Raw genomic sequence first — 22,671 nt, forward strand, 5'->3', positions numbered from 1 at the left:
GTGTTTCAGCAGTTTCTGATCAGAAACCTCTCTCTGACCAATGACACGGCCAGCCTGCTGCTCTCCTCCCCTGTCAACCTGAAAGAGGTTCGTTTCCTGACTCCACTTCAAAGGCCCGTTCTGCCCAGCTCTGCTCTTTGAAGTCTGTGCGTTAGCCGGGACCATTAGCATATTCCCATTCTACTGTCAAGAAACACAGTCGGTAATGGTGCGGATTTTGTTGCTTGACAGCAGAATGGGAATATGCTAATGGCCTGGGCTAATGCTCGTGGACTTTAGCGCTGTAGTGCCTCGCATATTAATATAGCCTTCATCTGCTAACATACTTACGGTAGGAGAGAGTTTGCTTTCAAGCTGTAGGTGAAATTACGTCTTTGCTCAGCAGCAATATTTGTGTATAAAGCCTCCTCAATTGTGCACCCTAAGCTTGTACTGTTTAAATAGACGAAGGTAAGAAGGTGAGGGGTAGAGGGGAAAAGTGGAATTGTGGTTCCAAGTGTGATTGACCATCTGATACCTTATAGAATGAAGTGGAGTGGTGTTTGTGATCCCGAACACATCATCCAATCTCTGTATTACTGGTGTTCTTGTGGCAGAGTACCATCACATCCTCACAAAAATATACCTACATCTAATCTAAAGCCTTTTTAGAAGAATGCAGGTGGCTAGTACCACAAGGGGCAGCAAACAACCTATAAATATCCTTGATTTCTTTAGAAAATTGGACTAGAATCTGTAAACAAATTTTTGCTGTGTACTTGAGTCCAACAATCAGAGTGTAGTGTTATGACTTGGAAATAGGACAGTAAACAGTAGAAGGCAGTATCAGCACCACATTATTAGCTTAAAGCCTGCTGGGGATGTCACGAGTGCCTGCTGACTAGCATCAGCAGTGTTAAAGTAACTCCTCCACACTTACATTGAATAAATATAACTCAGAGGCAGTAAGTTTAACTCCTGTCAGGGTTCAGTGTTGGCGATTTTAACTTGGGGAGAGTTCAGCCGCTTGGATATTTGCTTCTTGGCTTATGCTTTTCTTGTGTATATACTCATTCTGTCTTTCATATTTGCTCTTATCTGTCATCTGACTTTTTTTTTTTTTTTTTACTGTTTACCCTTTTTCAGTTTAATCTTTTTACTGAAGCATTAGTGTCACTGAAGGTCATTGAGAATGTGAAGTCACTGCGAATGTATTTATATGCATACATATATTCGCTATTTGAACAAAACAGTGTATTTGAATTTGAATAATTTGAAAAGGCCACCCACACTTAAAGAATTAACCTGTTGAAAATCTACATACATGGATTTACATTAAAGCTACGATTACAGTTATGTTAAAGTTACCATTTTGGAGATACAAGGTTTTGCCTTGACAGTAATGATATGTGCACCGAACATTATGACCACATCCTTGTTTCTACACTCTCTCTCTATTCTCTCAGCTCCACTGATCACACAGGAGGACTTTGTAGTTCTACTATTGCAAACTGTAGTCCATCTGTTTCTGTGCATAATCTGTTTGCCTCGTTATTCAATGGTCAAGTCCACAAGATGACCACCACAGAGCAGGTATGATATTCATGGTGGATCATTCTCAGCACTTCAGTGATTGATGTGGTGGTGGTGTTTTAATGTGTCTTATGTTGGTACAAGTGGATCAGACACAGCAGATTTTTTTAACCCCTCTGTTACTGCTGGACCAAGAATAGTCCAACAACCAAAAATATCCAGCTAACAGCTTATGGTGGGCAGCGTCCTGTGTCCACTGATGGAGGACTCTAAGATGACCAACAAAAACTATGCAGCAACAGATGAGCTACTGTCCCTGACTTTACATCTACAAGTTGGACCATTGAGGTAGGTGTGTCTGATACAGTGGACAGTGAGTGGACATAGTGTTTAAAAACTCCAGCAGCACTGCTGTGTCTGATCCACTCGTACCAGCACAACGCATATTAGCATACTACCACCACATCCGTGTCACGGCAGCACTATGAATGATCCAGTACCCAAATTGCACCTGCTCCTTGAGGGGGTCCTGACCATTGAAGAACAGGGTGAAAAGGGTGCAAACCATGTATGCAGAGCAACCGATGTACTACAGTTTTTATTTGCAGAGCAACAAACTTTGACTCCTCTAGGGTCAATGGAGCTGAGAGAATGGGCATTGTCAAGAGAATGGGAATGTCAAAACAAGGAGGTGGTGATAATGGTATGTTTGATCAGTGTATGTATTGATAAGAATTTCTTTCTATGTACTTACCTAAGTTGATGGAAAAAATCCAAAACCTTATTTAAAATTCACACACACACACACACACACACACACACACACACACACAATTATTGATAGTCAACATGTCTTTCAATATTTGCTCTTATCTTTCATCTGACTTTTTTACTGCTCACCCCTCTTAATTTAATCCTCTTTCCTCTTTTCAAATGTCATTGAAAGTCATTGAGAATGTGGAGTCACTAACAATTTGGGATGTGTGTGTGTGTGTGTGTGTGTGTCTGTGTGTGTTTATACTTGGTGCAGGTGTATAATCTCATCTTTGGCGCCTATCCTAAAGGAGGGAGTTGGGCAGAAGGTCAGCATGGTGATCACAGCCCAGGAGAGAAAGTTTTACAGCTGGAGGTACAGTGTGAGATAAACACATGCACATTGTCCTACACCTGCATTCCCAAGCACACGGCCTCACATCAGGACAAATGATGTGGAAAAAACTTAATGAATACAGATGCAAGTACTAGGATTAAGCACAACGCAACCAAGAACAAAGATGCAAGTGTGTGTGTCTTTGTGAGTGTGTGTGTGTGTGTGCATGAATGTGTGGGTTTTATTTATTTATTTATTTATTTTTTGGGTGTGTTCAGTGCTGTTAACTAGTTAGAGAACTCTCTTTATCGGCCTCATCTATATTCAAGGCAGGATTTATTTAAGTGTTTTAATTTTCCATGAAATATTTTAAGGATTAAACACTTGCGTAAGAGGAGGGAAAGTCAAAGTAATATATATATATATATAATTTCCAAATTGTATGTATGAATAGTATAAATAATATAATTAAATAAAGTATAAACATAATATAAATAAATAAACGATAAAGAGAAAATGGGACTCCTATAAACCAATCAGTATCTGATAAGTCTGACAATTCTTAAAAGCTTTACTCTTTGAAAATTGATGAGAAAGGTATATATGTATATAGCTGGGATGTGAGAAGGAAGAAATGAAAACAACTCCTAAGACTGAACCCTGGGGAGATGGAATTATGTGTATTTTGCTTTTATATATATGTATTTCTGATGTGTTTCCCATACCTTGTTTAATTCACGGCACAAAATATTCAGGCTGTTTTAAGATGACAGTTTTCTTAATAAAAAAATAGTATAAATAGCTATAACCCTGTTGTAAAATATTAGACATCTCACAAGAAAATCTTTATGAGATTATTAATCTTGCATCTAAAAGAGCAGACTTTGGACGTCAAACATGTTCTGGTAGTTAGATTGTAACTGGTAGATAATGGAAGTTGTCAGTAAATTTGTCTCACAAACCTTAATATGTGTGTGTGTGTGTGTGTGTGTGTGTGTGTACGCACAGGAACAGCTCTTGGGTGGCTGGCGCAGTCTGGAGGGTGGGCTGCTGCAGAAGGCTCTGAGAGATCCCACTAAAGCATCGGATCGCCAGGCTCTGCTCAGGCTTCTCTCTCAGGCTCTGGGCCTTGTTGAGTCAGGAGGGCCTTCACAAAAATATGACCCTCAGGGTCTACGAGAGATGGAGGTCAGTCAGGTTTCTGCCTGAGTGTTGCAGAATCATATGTTGCCACATTTATGTCCGGTCAAAATCCCTGGGCTTAAAGGTTAGCAAGTTAAGGCTCAGATTATTTGGGTCTAAATCTGATTGCCTAAGCCCGATAAGCAATATATTCTCAAATATACGAAAATGAATAATAAAAACACTGTTTCCAGGTGGAATGTTATTCATTTCTAATGGCGTGGAACAATGAATTATTGATGAAATTATCTCCTCTTTTGTTTTTAGGGGATTCTGCTGACCGGAGGAGTGCTAGAGGTGCTGACCTGCGGTGAGGGTGGGGACAGTGAGCTGAGTAAGATCCTACTGGTTCCTGACAAGCAGCAGTCAGTCTTACAGGCTTACCAGGCATCTGTGTGTGGAGGAGAGGCGGGCCAGAGGGCGGAGCGTTTTGGAGAAATCAGTCAGGAGCTAAGGGATCAGATTGACACCCAGATGATCATAGACAAGGTACAAGATCAGTCAACACTTTCTGTCTTATATTTTGCATCCAACTTCCCATCTGCTGCCTCTGTTATTATCATTTTTTTTGCATCCATCCATCCATTATTGTATCTCTTAGTTCTTTTTGAATCTATATTTTACTCTTGATTTCCATTCTTTTTTCACTCCATCCATCCATCCATCCATCCATACATCCATCTATCCATCAATCCATCCAGTCATTTTATCACATTGTACACTCTTCTATTTATCCTTTTAACAATTACACCATCCATGTATAATCCATTCATCCATCCATCCATCCATCCATCCATCCAGTGTTTCAATCCATTTGTTCATTGTACTTAAATTCCTGATTAACTTACCATTTAATCCATCTGTTTTATGTTCTCCGAATTCCATCATCTCTGCTTCTGCTTCCTTCACATGTTCTGATTTGTAAGCATATTTGGATGTTTAGCGGGTAGTGAAGCAGTCACACAGCTCCAGGGACCTGTGAGGAGTTGGGTGTGTTCTCCCTGTGTCTGCGTGAGTTTCCTCCGGGTGCTCTGGTTTCCTCCCACAGTCCAAAAACACACGTTGGTAGGTGGATTGGCGACTCAAAGTGTCCATAGGTCTATCGCCCTGTGAAGGACTGGCGCCCCCTCCAGGGTGCATTCCTGCCTTGTAGCCAATAATTCTGGGTAGGCTCCGGAACCAACCTGGGTAACCTGCGACCCTGAACTGGATAAGCGGTTACAGACCATGAATGAATAAATGTATCTATTCATCCACTCATCTTATATTCCTTCCATTCTATTCATCTATCCACTCATTTTTTGCTCCTAAATTATAATATTTCTCCCTTTCTTATTCCTTCTCTTTGTGTGTATAGTTGCGTTTGGAGCAGGAGAATGTCTCCATTTTGCCGGTTCAGTCTCATCTGGGCGCTCTGCTGAAGGACCTGGCTGAAGTGGAGCGTTTACTAAGAGATGTGGATCTGCTCTCAGGACTGGCTAAGCTGTTGCCTAAAGGGGCATGTGCAGGCCACCAGGCTCCACCTACAGCCAACAACGCCACATGGAGCTCCAACAGCACAACTTGGGGTCCCAACACCACAGAGGGTCCCATGGAGGGAGGGACAGAGGGGTCTGCAGGAAAGGAGGCAGAGGCAGAAAACCCTCAGTCTCAGTTCTCTGCTTTTGTTCAGCTCTGGGCTGGACTTCAGCCCATTCTATGTGGGAATAACAGGTTTGTAGGTGTGCAGGGATGGGTATGATTAGTTTTATATTTACACTGTTCCTCTTACTGCTGTATTTACAGGACCTTTTTTTATTAATCTGTACAAAAAAAAAGAAAAATAGTTAATTGCTTCTGTCTTAGAGTTTTTTAAATAGGAGCTGAGAAAGAGAGAAACTGTGTTTTGGGGTGAAACAATACATCATTGATTTATATGTGGGGATTTAACTGCTTTGATTTTGGAACTTTACAAATTCTAATGAATTATAATAAAATTGAATTGTAAATGCATTTTTCTTAGTCAAATTACAGTTATCAGACTATTTTCAAGCATAAAAAGCCTTTCAAGCATGAAGTGAATTCAGTGCATTTTTATTATTTAAATATTCTGAAATGTAACAAAGTAATTGAATTAAATTGGTTTGTAAGGAAATCTGAAATGTCTTGACATAGTGGGTAGTTTCCTTTAGAACTACTGATTTTTCCACCCTATGACATTTCTTTACATTTTTTAGTTTCTTTATGTAACCCCTCATTTCTGCAGTTTCTACAATTTTAATAACACTCACTCCTTTAACAACTGTTATGTGAGTGTGTGAGTGGGTGAGCGAGAGTGTGTCTGTATGGAATGCTGAATACTTATTTGGCTCCCACTGCTTTTCTTAAGGTTACTAAATCTGTACTTTTCTTTCTCCACAGGATCATTGAGCCTGAAGCTTTGAAGCAGGGCAACATGAGCTCACTTGGCTTCACCAGCAAAGAGCAGCGCAATTTAGGGCTCCTCGTGCACCTCATGACAACAAATCCCAAGATCCTTTATTCTCCGATCGGCTCGCAGGTGGACAAGGTCATTCAGAAGGCAAGTCGATCTCAGAAGCTCATCAGAGAAATGCAAATGAATTGCTCTGCGACAGCCTCTATCTGCAGTGCTTGCTGAATGTGTACCGTTGGCCGCCGTTCGCTAACAGGCTTTAATTAAAGACATAAATGCAGTTTAAAGATTTGGAGTCAATATGTCAAGCAGTTTCCCCTGTTATCAGCACGTGTGGACTTCTCTCAAAACCTTGTAGCTCCATAGTGAAGCCTCCATAGTCACGCCTCTATTGATCCCCCTGTGCTGTGTAAACCTGCTTATTGGACATGTGTCAATGCGTTGCTCAGTAGTGAGGGAGAATGAACGAGTATACAGAGAGAGGGGAGAGGCTCATTTGGTCTGCAAGCCTGATGATTGGACAGAGTGACAATGGAAGTGTATATGCATCTATGGCAATTTTTCACTCTCTGTCTTAAGCATCAAGAAATGAACAATAAGAAATAATACACCTATAGTATCAGAAATTAAACACCTACTCACAGATTGTGTCTTTTTCAGGCCAACGAGACATTTGCATTTGTGGGGAATGTGACCCATTATGCCCGAGTGTGGCTGAATATTTCTGCAGAGTTAAGGACTTTCCTTGAGGAGGGTAAACTGCACAACCACCTTGCCTGGCTGCAACAGGTAGTCCACCTTTACTAGAATAATTGCATGTACACCTATTAGCTGAGGTGGTATTTGTGTAATCTGGGCCAGTAATATGCCAGTGTTGCTGCTCTTTTCTATATACAATACTTATCTAAATGTTTGTAATCTTTCCTCACCTAGTTACCTAGTGAATTCATCGTAGTTTATTATGGCCATCTCTAGAGCAGCTGCAGATGAGCTTATAGGCTGTAAACCAAGCATCTACTAAAGGGATATTAATCTCTCAACATTGAGCAGCAAAGTAGTGTAACTGCATTGTCTGGCGTGAAAGCAGCATCCATTACTTTTAGCCTGAATTGGAGTTTTGTCTTGGATAATTAACCGTATTTGCCCAATGTCACTTCTTTTGTGTCCATGTCTGTAGTTCACCTCTGACCTGCGAAGACACCCTGAGCTGCTAAACTCTTCAGACAGTGAGCTGGTGGACAGTCTGCTGCAAGAGAACTTCACTCTGCCCAACATCAGCACACTGCTGGAGCAGCTTGACACCATAGATAATGCCGCCTGCGGCTGGACACAGTTCATGTCCAAGGTCTGATTTAGGTTGTGATGTCGTTAAGCAGACATGTTAAAATGATTTCAAAGATGTACGAACATTTTCAGAAACTAAAAGAAATTAAGAATAATAAGAAAAAAGTTACCTATGATACTAGTTGACATTAAGAAACCTATTCTAGTGTTTTACAGTTTTTTTTTTTTCAATTATAGTGAAGCCCTTAATTGTATTTCTTTTGTTGTGAATATTCATGTTTGAATTTATGTATGTACATAATTATTCAAACAGTTATTAATTCTTGCTTCAGGTCAGTGTGGATATCTTTAAAGGCTTCCCTGATGAGGAGAGCATAGTAAACTACACACTGAACCAGGCCTATCATGACAACGTCTCTGTTTTCGCCAGTGAGTGACTGCTCTATTACATTTCCTAAAGACTTTCTTTCTACAAATCCCATAGCAGCAGTTAGTAAACAGCTGATGAAGAGATGTGTTCTTGCCCCTCCCTGGGTTGTACATAGAGCTTGTTAAACATGAGGCAAATAGGCCGCAGTAGTGACCTTTTTCTTTGGCTTGTGTTCTCCGTGTAGGCGTGATTTTCCAGACCAATAAAGATGGCTCCCTGCCTCCCCATGTACTGTATAAGATCAGGCAAAACTCCAGCTTTACAGAGAAAACCAACGAGATCCGCCGAGCTTACTGGCGTCCAGGGCCCAACACGGGCGGCAAGTTCTACTTCCTCTACGGCTTTGTGTGGATCCAAGGTACACTATACACAATCTGTTTTTGTAACCAGACATATTTCATATACACGAATCATTAGGAATGTACCCCTGTACTTTGCATTGTATTGAAATTCCAATAAATGTATGTTTGTTGTTGTCACTATTCAGTTCATCACTTAAATGTCCAGAACCCACAGTGATTGTACATTACTAACCATGCAACTCTTTTAAAAGCGCATTGTACTGAGTAAAGAAAAATGCATAGCTGTGCATTTTCTAAATGTCTTCCATGTGGTTATTTCCAGCAGATGCTTATGTACATGTTCTTTGGATTTCTCCTACACTCTTTGTTCTCTATTGTTGATGAAGATATTGTGAGCTTGGTGGTTTTATTGGCAGGGAACTGTACATTTTCATCCAAGCTCAACTCCTGAGCATTGCTTTTGCAGTTTGTCCAACAGACTGAGCAAAACTGAAGGTAGAGCAATAAATCATCTGCTCAAGAAATGTCCACGGAGGACTAAATTGCCATGGGAGAAGTGTTAGGCATTTGATGTTTTATTCAGAATGGAGTGTATTCTGGTAAACTGCTTACCTGGTTATGCTAGGCTCGAGACACCTGTGAAGGTGCGGATGGAAAGTGTTGCCTCAGCAATATTCAACTCTGCGTCATAGTTTATTTAAAAGCTTTAAAAGCTAACAAGAGCATATCCTTTACCTCAGTGCACCCAACCAACATGAGGATGACTGTAAATGACTGTATTACAGCATTGCTAGACTGATTTAACCGTTAGAAGTCAAGATCTGTGACTTTTTCTTTACGATGTATGATAGCATTATAATAGCACACCTCACTCAATTAGGTTGAACATGACATGAGTCAGTTTTGATACACTATATGGACACCTGCTGATCTTCTATAGAATGGTCTTGATAAAGACTTGGTCCAGTCTTTACTCCAGTGACAGTCTTTTGGCATTGGGCCACAAGAGCAATAGTGAGGCCAGGTCCTGGTTGGATCATTAGTTTTTGGATCACTGGATAATGGACCATTCTGGAGAACACAGTTTCCCTCCTCCATAGCTCAATACTGTGGAGTTTATACCCCTCTGTGTTAAGCCTGGCATTGGGCACAGTAAATTAAGGCTCATATTCATCTTCTTCAGAGCGTCCATTTTGTAACATGTTTTTTATGGTGTTTACACAAGCAGTGTATGCACAGTTTAATATCAGTGGCCATCTTTAGCTACTTCCTTAAAGCAGCTAAAATCACTATTTACAAATGGTGTCAGCAAACATTTGCCCATATAGTGTATCTCAAATTTGAGTTGATATCATCATATTCAGATAATAATACAATATTAATTGTCAATTTTGGTCTGTCATTTTTTTCTTAGATATGATGGAAAGGGCGATCATTAACACATTTGTCGGCCATGATGTCGTGGAGCCTGGGAATTACGTCCAGATGTTTCCATATCCGTGCTATACTAGAGATGAGTAGGTTTCTCTGTTACTGTCTGCATTCATCTTCCTGTGTGTTTTCACACTTTTTCACTTACCTCGGTCAGACAGACCCCAGAGGAATTTTTTGTGTTGAGAGTTATATCAAAAGGCTGTGAAAGTGTGATGCTGGAAGTGTTGGTAATTGACAGTTATTGTAGCAGTTACACTTTCAGTAATATGCTACTATGTGTGATGTCAGCATGTTGCAGAATTACACTTGCAGTAATACACTATTAAGCTATGCTTGTCTGTGCAGTTTCCTGTTTGTGATAGAGCATATGATGCCTCTGTGTATGGTCATCTCCTGGGTCTACTCAGTGGCCATGATGATCCAGCACATAGTGGCTGAAAAGGAGCATCGGCTCAAGGAGGTAAGGATCAGCACATGCTTAATATGGCATTTTATCCTAAAATTACCATCTAATATGGAGTCTTTTTTTGCATGGTACTGCACACCTAAGCTTGTCTTCAAAATTTAGTTCATCACATACAATCCCCAGCATGCATTATGTAAAAATGTGTCACAAGAATTGTAGAGCACTAGAGAACTCGACAAATCCTGGTTTGTATTTTTAAGGACTTAAGTTTTTATTCCCAAAAGGTGATGATGTTTATGATCTCACGTAGGTGATGAAGATGATGGGACTGAATAACGCTGTGCATTGGGTGGCCTGGTTCATCACTGGCTTTGTGCAGCTCTCCATATCAGTGACTGCACTGACAGCCATACTGAAGTATGGCAAGGTTCTGCTCCACAGCGACCCCTTCATCATCTGGCTCTTCCTCACAATCTATGCCATTGCCACCATCATGTTCTGGTAGTGTAATATATTATAGCTACATTTACAATACCTAATATTTATCTTTTATCTCAGTTTTATCTGACTGATTTCATTGTCATCCTGATCGAGCATCTGGTAGCCAACTTAACAAACCATCATGGCTTGTGTTCTGTTTGAAGTGTCATTAGCTGTCCAATGATGCCGTATAAGTAGCTGTTAGAAAAGAAGTAGTGTCTGGTTTCATGTCTGAGAAAAAGCATGTGCATGCTCTCATCATCTGCTTTGATAGCATTATCCACTTCTGGAAAAAAATAGCTAATTGAAAATGGTCAGCAATTAGTATTGAGTATAAAATAGGAAATAAACATGCAGATTTGTTCAGCAATGTTAAAAGAATCTTTCTAATGTGGTTTCTGGTGTTGTATGACATGCAGAAGTATGCTGGATGGCTAAAAACCTCATACAGCCAACTTGGAGCTCATTTTCTTTGAAGTTTATGTAGTGTAATCTCTTTGTTTTTTGCAGTTTCCTTGTGTCAGTGATCTACTCCAAAGCTAAACTGGCTTCAGCATGTGGTGGGATTATATATTTTCTCAGCTATGTTCCCTACATGTATGTGGCTATTAGAGAGGAAGTGGCTCATGACAAGATCACTGCTTTTGAGAAATGCATTGCGGTAGGAAACTTGCTTCAACCCTTTAAATTCATAGAGCTGTAGCTATTACCTCAATATACAGGTTGCCTCAAGATAAAATAGGTAATATTCCTCTTGGCAACTGTATCTAAGCTACTATATTTCTTTCTGTTCTCTATGCAACAACCTATTCATCTGCAGTCTCTGATGTCCACCACTGCTTTTGGCCTGGGCTCAAAGTACTTTGCCTTGTATGAGGTGGCTGGAGTGGGCATCCAGTGGCGCACCATCAACCAGTCACCGGTAGAGGGTGATGACTTTAACCTGCTGCTGTCTATCGTCATGCTGATCATTGATGCCACTGTGTACGGAGTGCTGACCTGGTACATAGAGGCTGTACATCCAGGTGAGCTATGGCATAATTGTTGTATTCCAGAGTAGTCACTCACGGTCCCACTGATTTCTCCATAACCCTCCCCCACCCCCCCCCCCCCCCCCACAAATACTTTACTACATGTGAGTTGTTACATAACATTACATTTTCAGTGTAATTGGTGGACTGTGAGTTGGAAATGACAAGTTGCTGCCATGCTAGTATTAGCCTACCCACCCAACAAAAATGCTAATTCCAGTCTATTTTTTCTTTCTTTCCAACCTCAATGTAACTTTAAACTATTATAAAAATAAATATCATTTGAAAAAGAATGTACATACATGAATGTGGTTATTTTGATAAATATATTGAGTTCTTCAGTGAATTTATTTGCCAACATTATGTAAAGTGTGTACACTAATACATCTAGTTGCCCTTAAACCCTACATGTAAGTCCTGCTGGTTTAGCCCAGTTAGCACTTTAGAGGTTGTGCTGTAGAAGGACTATGGAAGTGCCACACTCAAGTTTAAATATAGAACACTGTGTATTTTTGTAATTTTTCCTTCATCTGTTCTTATCTAAGGGAACCTTCTGTAAAAACTGCCAGTCACTACCTTTATTCCCAGGAGGCCTATGTCTGCAGTAATGAGCTTTTAAGATTTTAAAGTCTGCAGTTCTTGTTCTGAATCTCCATAACAATGTCCTGACTCTGCAGGGATGTATGGGTTGCCTCGGCCATGGTATTTTCCCCTGCAGAAATCCTATTGGCTGGGGAGTGGGCGTATAGAGACGTGGGAATGGCCATGGGGCAGCAATGCCAGGCTCAGTGTGATGGAGGAGGATCAGGCATGTGCCATGGAGCACAGGCGCTCAGGTACACTGGTTTCTGTCATAGGTTTTGACACATCCATGTTTATTTTGAAGACAATAAAACAAATCTAACAACACATATTGAGCTAGAGCTGGGACATTGTTATTGTATTGTATTGTATTGAATTCTTTCATTGTAATGTTTTTTTTATTATTATTATTATTTCGAGTTGTTGTGCAGGCAGCTGTGTGAGTAATATGAAACAAAGGGCCATTTCTCTTTACATCTTTTTTTTTAATTTCATACAATTTAAGTGGGTGAGTATATATCTCAAAATGACTTTTAATAAACTGCAATGATGCAAACACCCCAAGGACCAGTTTTTTGAAACACATGCACTCACTTTATTAGGTTAGAGATTCTCTACAAGGGCTTGTTATAAGCACACCCAAGTACCTTTTGGTATTATATAAGAGTGGTGTTTTCCCTCAATGACACTGTGTGTGGGTTTTCAGTATTGCCCACTTCAAGTCAGAATCATAATGTTACGAATGTTTGCTCATCATCTGACCAGTAGCTGAATAATACTATATGATTGGTAAGTAAATCAACAAAGCAGAACTGTCTGTGTAAATCGCCATGTAACTGATTATCATTTTTGTGTGCCCTTTTTAGAAGAAACTCGTGGAATAGAAGAGGAGCCCAGTCATCTGCCTCTGGTGGTCTGTATAGACAAGCTCACCAAAGTCTACAAGACAGGCAGCAAATTGGCTCTGAACAAGCTCAGTTTAAACCTACATGAGAACCAGGTCGTCTCTTTCCTTGGGCACAATGGGGCAGGAAAGACCACTACTATGTAAGAGAGTGAATGTGTGTGTGCGTGTGTGTTTGAGAGAGAGAGTTACTGTGTGCCCACATTTTATGCTCTTGGCTAGTGAGGCTGAAAATAAGTGAACGAAGGTGTCTTTTCAAAATGGTGCATTTTTACACAGACGTCTATTGAATTGTTCAATGTCGGGGTATAAATGCTGTGATAACATTTTATTCAGATATTGTTAGTATATTGTTGTAGATTGTCTTTTATTGCAAAATAAATATATCATACTCTAAAGTTTATATACAGCCTTTCTAATTAGTGAATTCAGCTAGTTTGTGGGGCAGCAATTATGGACACTGATGTTCTCATAGCTTGATGAGTCTAAGTTAGTCATACTCAATGCCATGAAAGATTCCAGAAAAATTCCAGAACCTAGTTCTGGAGACTTTTCAGAAGATGTTTATTCAGAAGTGTTTATTGTAGCAAATTAGACAAACTTCCTTTTAATATCCTTCAGCATGCCTTCAATTTTGAGATACCTGATGCTTAGCATGCTGTTTATGGAGAGTTATGTCACTGTTATGATTGATGTCCAGGTCCATCCTCACTGGATTGTTCCCTCCTACCTCTGGCTCGGCCACCATTTATGGCCACGACATCCGCACAGAGATGGAGCGTATCCGGCAGAACCTAGGCATGTGTCCCCAGCACAATGTGCTCTTCGACAAGCTGAGTGTAGAGGAGCACCTGTGGTTCTACTCACGACTGAAGGGCATGGCTGAGGACGACATCCGCAAAGAGATGGACAAGTTAGTCTAAGAAAATACATTTTGGAATAACATTTTCATTGTCACTGACAAGATTTTGAATGTGAGCATGTTTTAAAAAGGTCTATACAAATTGTCTTTACATTTTCTGATAGAGCAGTGCATATTACAACACATATATTCACATTATCAAATCTACTACTTATAACTGTTCAGTGCACTATTGGAAGTGGTATCGCAACATATGAATATTTATGTGTGATTATCCATGACCAGCAGTTTGACTCATCTGTGCACTCCAAAGTGATAAGAAGTGTTCTTACCGCAGTGTGATTACTTGGAGCAGATTACTTGAAGTCCATTTCTAATTCAAAGAATCTGAATATCCAAAAGAGTGGATGAATTAGTCTCCAATTAACAGGTTATCTGTACATTTAAGTTTGGCTTAATTTAATTAACTTAATTTAATTAATGCAGGGCTTCCAATCAGAACAGAAAACATTTACATATATCATACATACACACATACATACAAACATTTTCTAGACAGTTTTAAAGCAGCAGGAAAACAAAGGATAAAAAATTATTACAATAAAAATACATTATGAATATTATTTTACCTAAAACCACAAAAGATATAAGTGACCTGTGAATGAAGAATCTGGTTCTTTATAACATCAGTGTTCAGACAGAGTTATATTGTATCTTTTATCACATGTATAGACAATGTATTATTACCCTGCCACAATGAGACACAGGCATCTTATGTAAGAGACTATTGTGATGTCTCACCTGTGGTTATTAATATCAGGGCCCCATTATCGCCTCTAACAGCTTTAACACTGAGACATTTACTAGGATGAAACCAAAAACATACACTGATTAAACAGTCCTTGAACGTTTATGACATGATTATTAATAGTACAACAGAAATAGCCGCGTGCTTTAGGCATGGGCCGGTGCCTGTACAGCATGTGCAGCAGAAACTCCTGAACGTTAGCAGTTCTGTTCACACATGCTGACTTGAACTTTACCCAGAGATGCCAGCATGATAAAGTCTGGGACATATGTTGCAGATGTTTGTGTTTACATATATATTCTGGGTTACATTGCATGTGTGACACTTCAAAGAATAAAAAACACTCAAGTTTTAAGTTATATTGTGTCTATGGCGTCTGTTTCATTGTTGATTAAACTCTAGAATGATAGAAGATCTGGAGTTATCTAATAAGCGTCACAGCTTGGTGCAGACTCTGTCTGGAGGCATGAAGAGGAAGCTGTCGGTGGCCATTGCGTTTGTGGGCGGCTCTCGAGCTGTCATTCTGGATGAACCCACTGCAGGAGTGGACCCATATGCTCGGCGTGCAATCTGGGACCTCATCCTCAAATACAAACAGGGTCAGAAAAAGAGCATAATTTCATCCCTGAATTCACTGAATGTTTTTAAATCTGTTAATTTGAAATGTATTAAAGCAGTAAGCATGTGATGGGAAGTGAACCATATGAAGCAGTAGACTCTTCCCTATATCTATATATATGACAACATACATCATTGTTAAATAATTAATTTAAGAAAATTTGTTAATAATAACTCTTCTGATTGGTTTTCATAGCAACAAAATATTTAAGGATACTGGTTTTGCTCTATTACAGTCGTGTTCTAATAAAGTTTGGACATGCATTCTGTGTTAAAGTCAGAGATCCTCCTTCAATTATTCAGCTTCTGGTTAACTTAAATTTAAACTTTTGTTTATTAATTTTTTAAAGTAAAAAACAAACAACAAAACAGTAAATTTACAAGACAAGGAAAATAGCGTCTTAATTTTCAATAGAACAAGAAGTAATGTTGGACCATTTCTATAGGTTAATTCATCATGAAATTTTTACACAATGTGAAGGACAGCCACTGTGTTCAAATGATGTAGTAAATTAAAAATCCCCAAAACTAGAGATACATGTTTGTACTTGGATATTGATGGTTTATTTTAACCGAAAATTACACAGAAACCTCAACAACAGTGTAGAATCATTTGATTTAAATAGCATTGATCTGATGCTGACAGTTTTGTGCTCAATAAGGTTGTTAGTCCAGTTTTCTTTGCAGTGCATGGATTATCTTCCTAGCAGCCAAATAGTGCCAGTATTGTGTATGGTAAACATGAATGTGCACAGTAACTGAATAGATCATTGTGAATAAGAGCTTGTGTGTTGCTTTGCTTGTGTGTGTGTGTGTGTGTGTTTGTGTACATGAGCAGGTCGGACCATCCTCCTTTCCACTCACCACATGGATGAAGCTGATCTGCTGGGTGACCGCATTGCCATCATCTCTCATGGGAAGCTGAAATGCTGTGGCTCTCCACTCTTCCTCAAGAGCACCTATGGAGATGGCTACAAGCTCACACTTGTCAAGAAGCAGATTGACTCCAATGCTGCCGGTGAGGACTGAGAGAGTGTTTGTGGATGCATGCAGAGTCATTTCAGGGGAAAGGATCCTCAGTGTACTATGCCCCCCAACACCCATAATATTTGGTCCTGATTAAAATATGGAGTCAAATCTTATATTATTACATTTTCTGATTGGGCAGTGGACAGTTATACACTGAACATTATTTATTATATTTCTTAATTTCTATTAATTGTATTTATTGTTTATTTCATTTTTTTATCAACTCACATCAGATGAAAAATCAAATCTGCACAAACATTGTGTCTCTGCTATGTATTCGACTCTGTCTTTCTTTTTTCACCACTTTGATTTTAATTGTGCATTTCAGATCAGTCGAATGTCCCACCTTCCTCCTCTCTGTCTCCATGCTCAGAGAGCAGAGTTACACAGTTTATTCAACAATATGTGGCTTCTTGTCTGCTGGTGTCTGACTCCAACACAGAGCTGTCGTACATCCTGCCCTCCGAGGCTGTCAAGAAGGGGTGCTTTGAGAGACTCTTTCAGGTACCCACACAACAAAAACATACAAGTCGCTTTAAAAGGAGTTCAGTTTTAGGACAAATTCTTCATTTTAATGCTAACAGTAACATTAAAATTAAAGTTAAAATAAATTTTGTAAACCAAGCAAAATACTTACGTATTTAAGAAGGTAAGATATTTATGAATTTTATATTGATGATTCCCTTATACTTTTGAACTGTGCATAAGTAAATTGTTAGATTTAGAGTTCAGATGGCACTGAACTGACACCTGAGTAGACCGTTTTTTCAATTTTTGTAACTTTCTACTATACATGTTATACTACTATATAATATATACGTAATCTTCTCTCAGGCTCTGGAGCAAAGTCTGGACAGTCTGGCCCTCACCAGCTTTGGGGTGATGGACACAACACTGGAAGAGGTTTTCCTCAAAGTGTCAGAGGAGGACTTGTCCGTGGAGAACAGTGATGCAGGTGAGAGAGTGGACGCCTAGATAATGCTCTCTTGGAAAACTTGACAACGCCTAAAATTTATTATAAAGAAACTAAAAACAGTCTTGTGTTAAATGAAGTTTTGTTGGACTCTGCTTTAACAAAGAATGATATCTTAGATATATACCCTGTGTTATCTGAACGGGTACCATCCTTAGAAACGTGGCATGGACTTTAATAAACCTCTATTAAGTTGGCTTTGGTGGAAGAAAGATTTATTGGGTTTTAGTTTGATTTGAATTCTAAACTTGGCAGTGTGCACTGGGACAGACTTGGACAGGACATTCTGTTAGGTTCAGACTACAATTTATTCCAGATGTAATCTGTCTGGTTTTAATTTCAAGCTTCTGATCTTTCTCACTCTCTTTCTCCCTCTCTCTCAGATATGAAGGGCTCTCCAGGAGGCTCCTCTGCGGGTAAGCCTTCATCTTTGGGTGGTCCACAAGCAGATGTAGCTGTGGTGGGTGCAGTGACTCGGCCGGAGGTGGAGTTGAGTAATCTGGTGATGTGCTCCAGACTGAGCCCCAGTCAGACATCGCTGCAGTCTGACTCATCTTTGGGCTCAGTGCGAGGTGATGAGGGGGGACCATACTCTGAATTTTATGGAGAATACTGCCCTTTGTTTAATAACACCCAAGACCCTGATTCTGCCAGCCTCAAAGGTGTGTATATTAACAATATATTATTTTGTTCTTCTTTACACCTCTCTCTTTTCTAAAATGATAACTTGCCAGGCCAAAATGACAATTTTGTACTGAAAAATACACAGGAATGTGAAAAAATACCAGAATTTGTTCAACACGTCTATGGGACTTGAGAATATTTAAGGCAAGATTATGAAGCACAAATCTGAAAATATTGACCATCCTCACCCAATTTGTGTTTATCCAGATGAAACTTCATGTTCTCCTGAGCCGACTGTGCTGGAGGGTCAGGGTAGCTTTAAGCTGGAGGGCTGGTGGCTCAGACTGCGGCAGTTTCATGGCCTTATTGTCAAGAGGTTCCACTGTGCCAAGAGGAACACCAAAGGCCTTTTCTCCCAGATCTTGCTTCCTGCTTTCTTCGTTTGTGTTGCTATGACCGTCGCTCTGTCCGTGCCTGAGATAGGTCAGCCACTCTGCTTTAATGTTCTGTATTCTACACAAAGATTAAGCCTAGTCTCAGAGGGCCATATCTTATTTTTTGTTTTCTGTATCTCACAGTCACTTCTCTGTTTTTTTCTTTTTTGTAGGTGACCTACCTCCTCTAATATTGTCACCATCTCAGTATCATAACTACACTCAGCCCAGAGGAAACTTCATCCCCTATGCCAATGAGGACCGGGTCCAGTACAGGTGATATACAATATTTTATATCAGTTTTTGATTTTGTGTAAAATGTACTTCTGAGTGATGTGAAGCTGTCTAGTAGTTTGAAAATGTATTTTTGCTGGTTTCACATGGACCTGAAGGAACATAAGCTTGTCTTTCCCCTTCCAGCTGGGTATCATTGTGTGAGTGGCAGAATCTGTAGAGACTGGAGAGAAAAAATCAAAACAAACTGAAAATACAGTTGTATGTATCTGTGCCACTTGTTTCCCTTCAGGAGCAAGATGTCACCGGATGCCAGTCCTCAGAAAATAATCAACACCCTGCGACTGCCCTCAGGCGTGGGTGCTACCTGCGTCCTGAAAACACCGTTTAACAGCACACTGGACCAGCTGGCCCAGACCCTCAACCCCTATGCCAACAACTCCAAAACACTGGCCGCACGCTACTTTGACTCCATGTGCCTGGACTCCTTCACCCAAGGCGTTCCCCTGTCAAACTTTGTTCCCCCTCCTCCATCCCCTGCCCCCTCTGATGACCCTGAGCATTTTGAGGATGGCCTCTGGAACTACACAGTCACCCCACCCACTACTGTCCATGGTGGGACTAACCACAGCAATAATACTATTAATAATACATTTTATTTTTAGAACTAAATGACACTTTATGTCCACAAAAAATGTGAAATCACATACATGAATAGAAGAGAAAAAAAGAAATTATAGCTTATTTTACTTTACAGTCATATTTGTAATTTCAGGAGTTTGTAACTTTATTTCTAACTGTAAAGAGACCACGATATTCTTTAATAACATAGAATTTTGTGAAAATTAAAAAGCTGAAATACTACATAGATTTTGTTAGTTTCATGACACTGTTCAATACACAGTCCATACAATCCAGGTTTTCATATGGACATTACACTGCAAAAACAACCATATTGAATTTATAATTGTTGTGATACCAGTAGACCCATTAAACTACAAGAAAATGTTTGTTTTAAGTAGCAGGGCAATTTCTGTAAAAAAAACTAAATTCCCTGCATGGATGATCTCACTGTTAAATTCCACATTGACTATAACGTGTGGCTTATGATATTTAAAGTCCTTAATGGCATAGAGCTGACATCTATACTTATCTCTTGAGGCATTTTAGCTCACCCTGACCACTTTGCTGAACAGAGGCTCAGTGCCATCTCCTTAGATCTATTACATCTGGTGAAAAAGTTCATAGGTTTGATAGTTTTTAGATGCAGATGGTTTGTAAATGTAATTTTATTTGAAACAGATTTTATATTTCTAGTGTTTTTGTATGATCACATTTTAATGAATAAATGTAAATAAATAATTTGTGTTTATTATTACCACAAGTAATAATATATTTTTCCTACTGTGCACAGAAATGGTGACCTCTCCACCTCCACTGCCTCTGTCCATCCATGAGCCGGTACGCTGTATTTGCTCCATGCAAGGCACAGGCTTCTCCTGCCCCAGCGGTGTAGGGGGGCGACCACCCCTCATGAAGGTGGTTACTGGGGACATCCTAGTGGACATAACTGGACGCAATGTGTCTGAATACCTGCTTTACACCTCTGACCGCCTGAGATTGCACAGGTGACTTTTAACTATACACAAAAAAAATTGACAGAATCTTTTTTATCCACCAAGAGTCAGTGTTGTGTACTGCTTAAATCAACACGTTTGCTGCAAGTCTCAATGATGGGGCGTGGGTGACATACTGTTATTTATTAAAAATGGCTAAATTAATGTTGCATTGCTTAAAAAAATTAACATTATCAGATATCTTTAAACTTGAACCTGATTTTTTGCTCATTTTTTATAACTGCTTCTAGAAAACAAGCCTAGACTTGCTACCAAATTCACTGAATATGCTGCTATGCTAGTTAACTAGCATGACCATGCTGGGTGACCTTGTATAAGCCAGGACAGGACTAAATATCATAAACCAGCTTAGTGCAGCATATTAATTATACATGTACATCATTTGCCCAGTCCTGATTTATATAAGCTACCAATGCTTTTTAGCTGCATTAACCATGTAGCCCCAGTGCAAAACCCCAAATTTCAAACATATCCTGGATTTTTACACAAAAGATGTTAATTATATTTTTATAATTAAGATATGGAGGCATCACTGTTGGAAACATCCTAAAATCAGTCCCAGCATCTTTTGGAAGAAAGACACCACCCATGGTGCGCAAAATAGCAGTGCGGCGATCAGCTCAGGTCAGAAACAGCACCTTTCTCTGCTCAGATATTCTGTGAAGGTCATGTTTGTGATCCTCAGGGTTTAAGCTTTCTCTTCTTCTCTCAAGGTGCTCTACAATAACAAAGGTTACCACAGCATGCCAACCTACCTTAATGTGCTCAACAATGCCATCCTCAGAGCCAACCTGCCCCTCAGCAAGGGCAACCCTGCAGCTTATGGTGAGATTCCAAGCCCAAAGAGACACTGTTACAATAGCTTTGCACAGCTAATGTCATATCTGATACCTCTTATCTATCATATGAAAGCAAATGTCAAATGATGTTGAAATGTCAACTTCTACAAACTTCAGATATAGGCTTTTCTTTTTCACACTTGTAGCTATGCCATTGTTGGAACAAAACCTTCAATAGTAATTTCTTTAGCAGCAAAGTGAGGATAATCTCTGTAGTTTTGCTCATCATAATATTTCCACACATTTCAGCTGGCATTTTTAAATTTTGCAATAAATGTAATAATAAAATCCAATAATTTAATCCAGTAATGTGTAATATATAATATTTTTTATAATGCCTAAAGATATTGTTAGCTATGACAACAAGCCTAATGGTCAGGGGGACATTTTACAGCGTAGCTGCATGTTCAAGCATTAAATCAATTGTTGTTAACAGTAATTCTCTGTACCAAAGCTGGTAGCTTGTAGAGTCTAAATGCACATATAACAGGGACCATTAGACCAGGCGTACATGATTAAAATTCAGTGAGGTTCCTTTGCTGAATTTTCTCTCAGCATATGTCCAAACCTCAAACCTTGTGTGTCGTCGCATAGTGGCGCTTCTTGTTGATGCTTTTACAGCTGGCTGTAGGAGGAATTACCATACACTTCTTCATCCATGCAAATAAAGAAAACCATTCATGTCCCTCTTGCTCTCTCTAGTGAATTGGCCACCCAGGGTAAACAATCATTTTGATTATCACAAATAATAGAGACTTTTGCTATATGTACAAGATTAAATACATAGTCTTTCTCTGTGACTGTATTAAGAAAAAAAATCATGAATATAATAATTTATTCTCATTAATGCATTACAAATAATTCACAGATCTAGATAGAGCCATCAGTCAGCCCAGGTTAGGACTGAGGTCCACTTTATGGTATCATTTTCTTTAAACAGTTGCTTAATGTATATTGTTCTAAAGAAATGTACTTATTTCACTGTTTAAAGAATATGTATAAGGTTTTTAATGTGCATTTGTTTTTCCCCCAGAGTTAAGCATCTGCCCATTCAATTCTATCATGATTCTAATTTAAATAAAACAGTCATAGACTACAGATGAAAGTCAATAGATTATTCTTTTAGCAGATGAATTATAAAGTTGTTTGATGTTGTTTATTCATTAGCATTTATGTGTTTGTGTTCAGGTATCACAGTGACCAATCACCCCATGAATAGGACAAGTGCCAGCCTTTCTCTAGACTACCTGTAAGAATTCCCATTTTCATATATTTCTCTCTCTCTTTCTCTCTCGCTCCCTTTCTTCTCTCTCATGCACTCTCTCATTTTATTGACAAGTTAGTGTTACCAATGCATTAAAATAAATAAATGAAAATAGTAATAATAACTTGAACAATAAAGAAATAAAATAATAAACACATTAAATTAAAAAAACAAATTGATAAATCACTACAGACATAAACACACACGCACATACGTGCACACACTCTCTCTCTCTCTCTCTCTTTATCTTTCTCTCCTTCTCTGTCTCAGCCCCCTTCTAATGTGTCCTCTTTCTCTCT

The 22,671-nt window shown here is 39.3% G+C and overlaps 1 protein-coding gene across 1 annotated transcript in view; it reads left to right on the plus strand.

Moving 5' to 3' along the window:
* The window catches only part of LOC136676226 (ATP-binding cassette sub-family A member 2-like), an 85,965-nt gene that overhangs the window by 53,919 nt on the left and 9,375 nt on the right, over positions 1–22,671 (plus strand). Inside the window, exons 5-34 of the mRNA XM_066653072.1 lie at positions 1–87; positions 2,543–2,641; positions 3,611–3,790; positions 4,052–4,273; positions 5,142–5,497; positions 6,185–6,344; positions 6,858–6,986; positions 7,375–7,542; positions 7,814–7,910; positions 8,096–8,269; positions 9,628–9,730; positions 9,993–10,107; positions 10,364–10,554; positions 11,044–11,194; positions 11,354–11,558; positions 12,242–12,400; positions 13,013–13,193; positions 13,751–13,963; positions 15,123–15,319; positions 16,177–16,356; positions 16,696–16,871; positions 17,202–17,322; positions 17,724–18,002; positions 18,232–18,447; positions 18,572–18,674; positions 18,925–19,247; positions 20,047–20,260; positions 20,788–20,893; positions 20,983–21,094; positions 22,297–22,357. The exon at positions 1–87 is cut by the window's left edge and continues 35 nt beyond it. Coding sequence (XP_066509169.1) covers positions 1–87; positions 2,543–2,641; positions 3,611–3,790; positions 4,052–4,273; positions 5,142–5,497; positions 6,185–6,344; positions 6,858–6,986; positions 7,375–7,542; positions 7,814–7,910; positions 8,096–8,269; positions 9,628–9,730; positions 9,993–10,107; positions 10,364–10,554; positions 11,044–11,194; positions 11,354–11,558; positions 12,242–12,400; positions 13,013–13,193; positions 13,751–13,963; positions 15,123–15,319; positions 16,177–16,356; positions 16,696–16,871; positions 17,202–17,322; positions 17,724–18,002; positions 18,232–18,447; positions 18,572–18,674; positions 18,925–19,247; positions 20,047–20,260; positions 20,788–20,893; positions 20,983–21,094; positions 22,297–22,357 — 5,078 coding nt within the window. The remainder of the gene's footprint in view (positions 88–2,542; positions 2,642–3,610; positions 3,791–4,051; positions 4,274–5,141; positions 5,498–6,184; positions 6,345–6,857; positions 6,987–7,374; positions 7,543–7,813; positions 7,911–8,095; positions 8,270–9,627; positions 9,731–9,992; positions 10,108–10,363; positions 10,555–11,043; positions 11,195–11,353; positions 11,559–12,241; positions 12,401–13,012; positions 13,194–13,750; positions 13,964–15,122; positions 15,320–16,176; positions 16,357–16,695; positions 16,872–17,201; positions 17,323–17,723; positions 18,003–18,231; positions 18,448–18,571; positions 18,675–18,924; positions 19,248–20,046; positions 20,261–20,787; positions 20,894–20,982; positions 21,095–22,296; positions 22,358–22,671) is intronic.

The sequence above is a fragment of the Hoplias malabaricus genome, chromosome X2, assembly GCF_029633855.1.
Source record: "Hoplias malabaricus isolate fHopMal1 chromosome X2, fHopMal1.hap1, whole genome shotgun sequence".
Lineage (NCBI taxonomy): Eukaryota > Metazoa > Chordata > Actinopteri > Characiformes > Erythrinidae > Hoplias > Hoplias malabaricus.